At 25.9% G+C, this 8,731-nt stretch overlaps 1 protein-coding gene across 1 annotated transcript; it reads left to right on the top strand.

Moving 5' to 3' along the window:
* Positions 1-6,007: 6,007 nt before the first annotated feature.
* Positions 6,008-8,508, top strand: OCT59_010963 (uncharacterized protein; the record flags this gene model as incomplete). The annotated part of the gene is made up of 2 exons (XM_025309050.2): positions 6,008-7,026; positions 7,138-8,508. 2 exons carry the CDS (start codon positions 6,008-6,010, stop codon positions 8,066-8,068), a joined length of 1,950 nt encoding a protein of 649 aa, XP_025186162.2. The 3' UTR covers positions 8,069-8,508.
* Between the last annotated feature and the right edge of the window lie 223 nt (positions 8,509-8,731).

The following is an 8,731-nucleotide window of genomic DNA, read 5'->3' as shown; positions in this document are numbered from 1 at the left end:
AATGGAAATGATGAACGAATACATGTAAATCCTAACTTCAAAAAGAAGTGAGAAAAAAAAGGGCGTAAATCAATTGTTATTCCCATGACCAAATATCTTTTTTTTTTTTTTTTTTTTTTTTTTTACAATAGTAAAAAGGTAAAAAAAGTATATAAAAAAAAAACAAGTAAATATTTCGTGAGTTACGAAAGGATTAATTAAAAAAAAAAAAAAAAGGAGAGTGATTGAACCAGTTTTTTAGAAGTTTCTTTGTTTCTTTGTTTCCTATTAGTACATAAAAAAATGTGTATGAATTGTTTCTTTTCTTTTTTTCAAAAGTCAAATCGTTTAAAATATATATATTATCATATATATTATATATATATAATACAATAAATACGTATTATTTTTTTTTTATAATATAAATTATATAATTTAACATCGGAAATAATGAGTTGATATATCGGATAACAACTTTTTTATAATAACCGGAAATCTTCCGGATAGATAACGAAGATAAACCCGAAAAAACTAATGATAATAATATATATGCAATTACCAACACCGACTTGCAGGTTTTTTGAAATTTCAACATCGTACAAATACCTGGATTTAAAGTAGTATTAAAGTTAACATTTTTTCTTCTCCGAGTTCGTACCGAGTATATGCATAATCACACCATAAGTACCTATAAGGAATCACAAAGCGAAACAATTGTCAAAATAATCACGTTATTATTTCCTGTTCCTAACTATCATATAAATTATGTTACATTTATGTATTTATGTACTTTATGTATGAGCGAATGCACTCATAAAGTCAAAAACAAAAATTCTTGTTCAGGAATCAGACTAGAACATAATTTTCTCAGGCTTCAAACTTTAATAACTGCCAAATTAATATTAACCATTCAATACTAAACCATAGATCGATTAATTACATTAGAATAATTTCCCAATTTGTTAACCAAGAGACACTAATCAAATAATCAAATGCACGATAAAAGTTTCCATATTTCAACTTTCACGATGTAGTAATAACACTAGTATCACAAGTATAACGTATACACTACCATAATTATTATCAATCTAATCAATCGAGAAAAAAAAAAAAAAAATTTTTTTTTTCCCTTAGATAAAAAGGATAAAGCGGAAAAATTACTACACCTTTTTCTCGTTTGTTTATACCAAAAATGATAACTTTTTTCATAAAGTTACAAATTTGTAAATAAAAATCGGGGATAATCCGTTATTTAAACCATAAACACGTTTTTTTTCAAATTGTTTCTTTGAGCTTAAATTTGTTTTTGATACAAATAAAATAACTTTAAATTTAATGGTTATGCACGAGGTAAATTTTTTAAAACACGAGCAAAGTTTTCTTTTTTTAATTTCAATCGCATATGTATGGTAAAATTACTTTATTTATTATTTGTAAAACTTTGACTCGGTGTCAAATGTGTTTTTCTTTCTTCCCCTTGGTTAATAATACAATAAATATAATAAATATAATAAATATAATAAATTAATATAATAAATATAATAAATATAACAAGAAAAATAAATAATAATACTAATACGAAGAAGAATTGAAGATTATGTTTCAGGAAATAATAATTATTATAAAGTCTTACAAATAATTAATTAATATGTGATACATAAGATATTTGATTATTTTGATAAACAAGTTTTGAAGTTTATCTTCTCAATTACTTTACGTACACAAAAAATGTTGCAACAGATTTGCCGTTTCCTTTTTTGTATTTAATGCACGAGTTGAAAAAATTTTTGTCTTTTGCTATGATTTACATTCGAAGAAAAGAATTTTAGAAAAAAAAAGTTTAATTTGAGTTTATTTGGGATTAATTAAATATTCTCTGATAACTGATATATTAAAAAAAAATTTTTTTTTTTTTTTTTTTTTCGGGATGATGGCGACCTTATCTATTATATCAATCATATAAACACTAGTCTTATCCATTGTTATTAACATAATTGAACAAAAGTTTATATGCGTATTAATGTAAATAAATAAAGAAAAAAAAAATAAAAATAAAAAATAATATTTTCTCTATTAGAAAAAAAAAATGCATAGATGAACTTCTCTTTCTTATCGTCAAAAATACTCGGTGTATTTATACTAATAATTCTCATTAATCTTTTGAATCAAGTTTATCATCGAGTTAAAAAATCAAATTAGAAGCATCGGAAGAATCGGAAGAATGATAAAAAGTTGAGACGGATGATTCCGAATCGTCGTAGTAAATATTGTAATTCATTATTCTCACAGAATTTTTCTTTTCCTATATTAAGAAATATTTATCATTAAAATGGATAAATAAAAAATGAAAAAAATCAAGTTTTTTTTTTATTTATTATTTCGTAGGAAAAAAAAAAAAAAAATCATCATTAAAAATTGTAATGATTAATAAGAAATTATTTTAACGTTTGTAGTACGGACAACTCTAATCTTTTTTTTACTTTAATATACTATATTTGGATGAGTGAAAACTTTGCATGTATGTATTTTTCTTTTGTTTATTAAAAAAAACAGCCACACACACACAACAAAAAATAAACTTATTGTTTATTATTAATCACAAGCCATAAATTTTAAAGCCCAGTAATACATAATAATACATGGGGTTAATAATGTGAGGGCTTATAATATTTGTTCTCTCCTCACTGAGTTGAAATAAAGGAGTAAATAATTAATGGCCAAGTATTTTTTACCATATTAATGTTCAAATATTAATTTTCGATTATTGATTATTTTTAATTGTTTTCGATAAATGATTTGTTCATTGTTGGAAATATATGCTTCTATACTTTTTTTTTTTTTACTTTGCTGTCTTAAAATAGAATTTAATGTAAAAAAAAAAGATTCAGATGATTGTGCATCCACTCCCATCTTATATATTGACAATGGAGTGGGAGTATAAATCAGCAGATGTGACAACTAAAAAAATGCCCAAACTTGGAATCTGCCATCGTGTTCAACTAATTAATAATATATCGTATATCGTATCTTTGTTTGTAATACTAAAAAGTTACTTGATAAAAAAAAAAAAAATTTTTTGATAATATCCAATCAGAATTTAATAATTTAATTAGTTTAGAAGGATGAATATCTCCAAAGGAACATCATCAGACAAATCCATGAAAGAATCCAAAAAAAAAAATCGGAATTTCATTCATTCCATTCAAACCCCCATGCTAAGTTATGGCACCATTTTAATACTAAAGGATCATCATTTGATGATAAAATATTAATTAACCAATCATGAGATTAACTGTCAAATATGTTTGTTTCACTGCTTAATAAACTAATTTCTTAACTTTTGATTTGATCATTGAAACAATAACGATTTGAAATAAACGAATAATATTGCCATTGATTTTGATTTATCAAGTCACCTTTATGCAAATCAATGCATAAACTGAGCTGAAGCGCCCAATTATTTTTTTTTTTTTTCTTTCTTTATTACTTTTTTTTTTATTTATTTATTACTATTATTATTATTATATTTATTTTTAAATTTTTTTTTTTTTTCTTTATTAATTCTTTCCCCAAAGAAAAATCTCGGAGGTGAAAATAAAACATGTTACAAATTGATTAATTAGGAAAATAAAAATATTTTTCATATTCATTATCTTCTAACACGCACAAAATTACCTTTATCGGTATGTTACATTATATAATATAACTCACATGTACTCTTCTCTAAACATGTGCTCTAAACCATATAAAAATCATTGTTTGGTAGATTTCACCCTAAAAGCAAATCACATAAGCTGAGTTATGATGACTGTAAATCAAATGATGTGTTCAACATCACATCCCCTTAGAAGTAAATATAATTTTAGTTAACCATTTGCGTGAAAAAAAAAATTATATATATATATATATAAAAACAGGTTTAAAAACTAGAAATAAAATTTTTTTTTTTTTCGTTTGCAAATCCAATCCAAATTTGTGAGAAGATAAGTGGTCACACTCTATTGTGTTATTTATATTATTTTCCGCAGTTGAAACGAAATCTTTTTCTTCTATTTTACAAGATATTATACAAGAATAATTAGTTAAGCAAAACTTGAGCTGGCGGTCATTTGAATGATTATTATTATTGTGGAAGCTGGTTTTAATTTCTCATATATATATATTAATATATATTCGGAATTTTATATTATACTTTTACATTCGGTTACATTCGGACTTTCGGATCTTTAATTTTACTTTCTTCAATACGTAATTAACTTTTGTACCTGAGTTAATGGAATACAATTCTGTTGTGGTTTCACCGAATTTCTGATATTGATCCATTACTTTTTTTATTCCGATTATAAGTAATAATAAGTAGAAATATGTAAAAATATGTAAAATTTTTGATCTATTTTAATTTTGAGTATATTAGTTAGTCACAGGTCATACATATCATATCATAGAGTAGTCTAATATTACTATTATTTTCTTTTGTTCATAGAGTTAAATCCGATTGTTACACAATATTAATTGGTTCCGAAATTTTTTTTATGCTAAAGCAAAAACGATTTAATTAAATTCTTTTGATCATCAGACTTTTCTACTTTTTCGGAAAATACGCAGGCTAGAAGAAAATATTATGTGATATATTTATTAAATAATTTTTTTTTATACAGTAAGATTTACGTACTGTTTATTTTTTTTTATACAGCTTTGTGTCTGTTTTTTTTAAATAAAGTTTTTCCATCATTTTTTTTTTATATAACATTTTAGTTAAAGGTTTAACAATAGATTTTTTTTTTTTTTATTTAAAAAAAAAATTTTTTTTTTATGTTACTTAAATTGGATGAACCAAAATAATTTATATTCCTCGCCTTTGTTGCCCGTTCTGGTAGATTATTCTTCTTTTTTTTTTTTTATAACTCAGCTAGTAATATTAACTCCTCATTATTTTGGCTCACGATTATAAAAACTCTAGATTTTCTGTCTTGTTTAAAATTTTTTTTCAACGTCGTGATCATTCTTCTTTTTTTTTTCGGATATATATACACACATACACATATAAACACTTTCAAAAAAAAAATATATATATATATTTTTTTTTTCTTTTTCATTCGTCTATTATATTAACGAAAATTAATTTTTTTTTTTTTTTCGACGTAACCCGTTCTCCTAAATATATTTTATAATATAAAAACTTCTTTGTCTCCTCCTCTCCCCCTTTACCTTTCCCATTTAGAAGTGCGAAGTTACTTTAACAACCCAAACATTTTTATTCTAAACTTTATTTTTATATCACGTAAATATCAAAAATCGAAGGTTTTTCTTTCCGTTTAACGAACCTTCTCGATCTTATAAATTAAATTTCTTTTCTTTTTCGTTTCGCGTTGTATAAATTTACGGTAAGAACAAGTTTTTTTTTTATGAATCATGTTTGTGGTTCATCTTTTCTATGGTTTCTGACATAATGTTTAACCATTTTGATACTATAAAAACCGGTTTATACTAATTTGATTCTCTCTCACTATTTATTTATACACTTATCTATTTTCTCTCAACCCAATCATCATATAATAAATAAAATAACACATCATTCCATTTTTTGATACTATTTTTCTTATACATCACATATATTTCATTATAAACTCAAATAAACTTTTCTCACACTATTATTTATATAAATTATATATATATATACTCAATATAAAATTTACACGTTCTTCAATCTTTTCTTAAAACTTTTTTTAAACTTTTTATAGACTTTTTTTTTTATTTACTCATAAAAAAAACCCACTTTTTTTTCTCTCTCATTTTTTTTTCTCTATTAAATCCATTTTTTTTTCTATTCAACACTTACGAATTTATTTTTTTTCTCTTTTTTTTTTTTCTTTTCCTTTTCCTTTTTTTTTTTTTTGGTTAATAAAAAAAATAATATCCTCCGTTATTTTGGAACCAAAAAAAAAAAATTTATCTTTATATAGCAAGTTATTATTGATCACCCTTTCCCTATTTTTCTTCCATTTTTTCTTTATTGTTATTGTTGAATATGACCACTACTGCTACTATTACACAAGAAGTTAAAAGTTCAGTCGAAGAACAAAAATTCCTTTCTGGTTCAGAAAATTTGTCATCTTTCAAGAATACTTGTAATTCTTCTTTGCTCCCTCCTTTATTTGCGCCATTAAGAAAATTTTCTCCTTTGACCGATACTACTCAACAATTTGATAATAACAACATGGTTTGGGAACCCCTTGGACCGAAAAAATCCTACGATTTTAACGAATGTTTCGCCTTTGCTAAGAAATTGTTGTTTAATGAACCTGTCCCCGTTGCATCATCTGCGAAAGCATTCACCAATCCTTCAATTAATTCAATCAATTCTCCTTATTACGACTATCTCATTAATGGTGGTGGTTCTTTCAACAATGGTAGTGGTACTAAATTTAATGGTTGCACAACCGACAATGAACATAATGAAGGATTAGGCCAGCAAAATCCTCTTTACGGTATGGCTTTTACTAAACCTTTGGTTCTTTCTTCTCATTCGGCTTGGTCCTCCTTAGAAGATTTAACTACTCCAACAACTGCTACCACAAATTCTACCGTCACTTCACGTTGTTCAACACCGGCAACTTCTGGTTGGTCGTTTAATGATCATACTGTTGATTCTTTGGATTCTTTCGTGGCGCAGCAACAGAAGGATACTTCCCCACTTAAATCTAGGCCTTCTCTTCAAAATTTCCATGCTCTTAAAAGAAATGCTTCATTGGTTGATTCAAATCCAAGCCTTCTTGGAAGTGGTGTACAAGTTGTTGTAAATAATAATAATAATAATTATCATTCTGGAATTATTACTGCTAATCAACAACAACAACAACAACAACAACAAATTATATCATCAATACATTCCAAGGCTCGGCGTAGCAGTAATACTACTGTTATGTCTGATACCAATTCCGAACAATCGGAAAAATCTCCTACTATCGAGGCTGAAAAAGAACAAAAGAAGGCAACTTTATATAAGACTGAAATGTGTCGTAATTGGGAAGAACGAGGTTCATGTCGGTAAGTTATATCAAAAATCATATATAATCTTGATTTTATTTTATATTCAAAATGTTTAATTTATTAATTAAATATATTTATTATTCACCCTTTTACATTTTGATAAATTAGATATGGTACAAAATGTCAATTTGCGCATTCAGAAAATGAATTACGTAAAGTTCAACATCATCCAAAGTATAAGACCGAAATTTGCAAAACTTTTTGGCAAAATGGAACTTGCCCATACGGTAAAAGATGTTGTTTCATCCATAACGATAAAGAACGACTCCTCCTTTGCAAGAGAAGAAATAGTACTGATAATGTGAAGAACTCAAATAAGAAAGACAAATCAAAAGGATTAAGTAAATTTGGTAGTGATCCAGCTCTTTATGGTTCTTACGTTAGCGATTCTTCAAATTCTTCATCTGATACTTCAATACCATCGCCACCTTTAGTGAATTCAGCTGCTACTACACCAACTTCTTCTTCAAATAGTGAATTTTTAGCATTTGCGAATGCTTACTTCTCACCCAACACTATTACTCTCTCACCTGATACTGTAATCGCTAGTAATGCTTCTTCATCATCGTCAAATCGTGATGACGAGACTGTTATTGGTTCAGCTAATTCAAGCGTTAATAATACACCAACGAAGAAGAGAAGAAGTACTATTCTATCAAATGGTTTCCTTGGGTTTAATAATTATGATGGCGATGATTACGATGATGACGAATTTCCTATTCCCCCTGATTTTGCTGATAAACCATTGTTATTAAGTGAATTGTTGAGTGATGCCATGGATGATTCAATCTCTCAAAGATTTGATGAAAATGTTCGTACACAAGCACGTCGAAGAGCATCAATGACTTCATGCAAATTGGAAAAATCTCTTGGTTCCGTTATTAAACCTGATACTTCAAGAGAACGAAGTATTAGTATGAGCGTTAACGTTAAACAATCGGGGGATCGTGTCATTAATCCTTCAGCAATCGCATCTCAATCTCAATTACAACAACAACGAAGTAGATTGGCAATCTTTAGAAATTTGAATAGAGGATAAGCATCAATATTATTTATATTTATATATATATATATATGGGTTCATATCATCTAATAATAAGTTCCATAGGGATGGATAAATTATTATTTGGTTTGGGAACCTTTATTTTTTTTTTAAAACTCGCAATTCATTTTTTTTTCGTGTAATTATTTTTTTTTTATTTTATTTCCTAAAAGTCCGAGGACTGGGATCGTGAATCATATTGAATATGTGATAAAAAAGGTGTTGGGATACTAGTTTCAACGAACAATATGGTGATATAGTAGTCTCTTTGGCATTTGGCACAAAAAAAAAAAAAATCGTTTTTATTATTTTATATATTCTTTTTTTAGTTTATATTGCTCTTTTTATTTTTTTTCCTCTTTTTTTTGTGCTTATATTTGAAGGAATTGTTTGTCGTGTTTATACTTTTTTTTTATTTTTATATAAACCAAAAATTGAAAAAACATATATATAATCATATACACATCAAAAAAAACAACCTTTTTTTTAAGATAACGAAAAGAGGTTCTTTAATAATATTTACAAAGTTATAATGAAGAGATTAGTTATTTTTAATATTATAGTTTTTCTTTTTTAATATTATTTATTTTTTTCAATAAGTTTCGAATTTATTTTTTTTTTAAAAAAAAGCTAGTTATCTAAATATATATTTTTTCCCTT

The sequence above is a fragment of the Rhizophagus irregularis genome, chromosome 19 (assembly GCF_026210795.1).
Source record: "Rhizophagus irregularis chromosome 19, complete sequence".
NCBI lineage: Eukaryota > Fungi > Glomeromycota > Glomeromycetes > Glomerales > Glomeraceae > Rhizophagus > Rhizophagus irregularis.
Note: the sequence above shows the minus strand (reverse complement) of the source record. Positions and strands in the feature narration are given on the sequence as shown.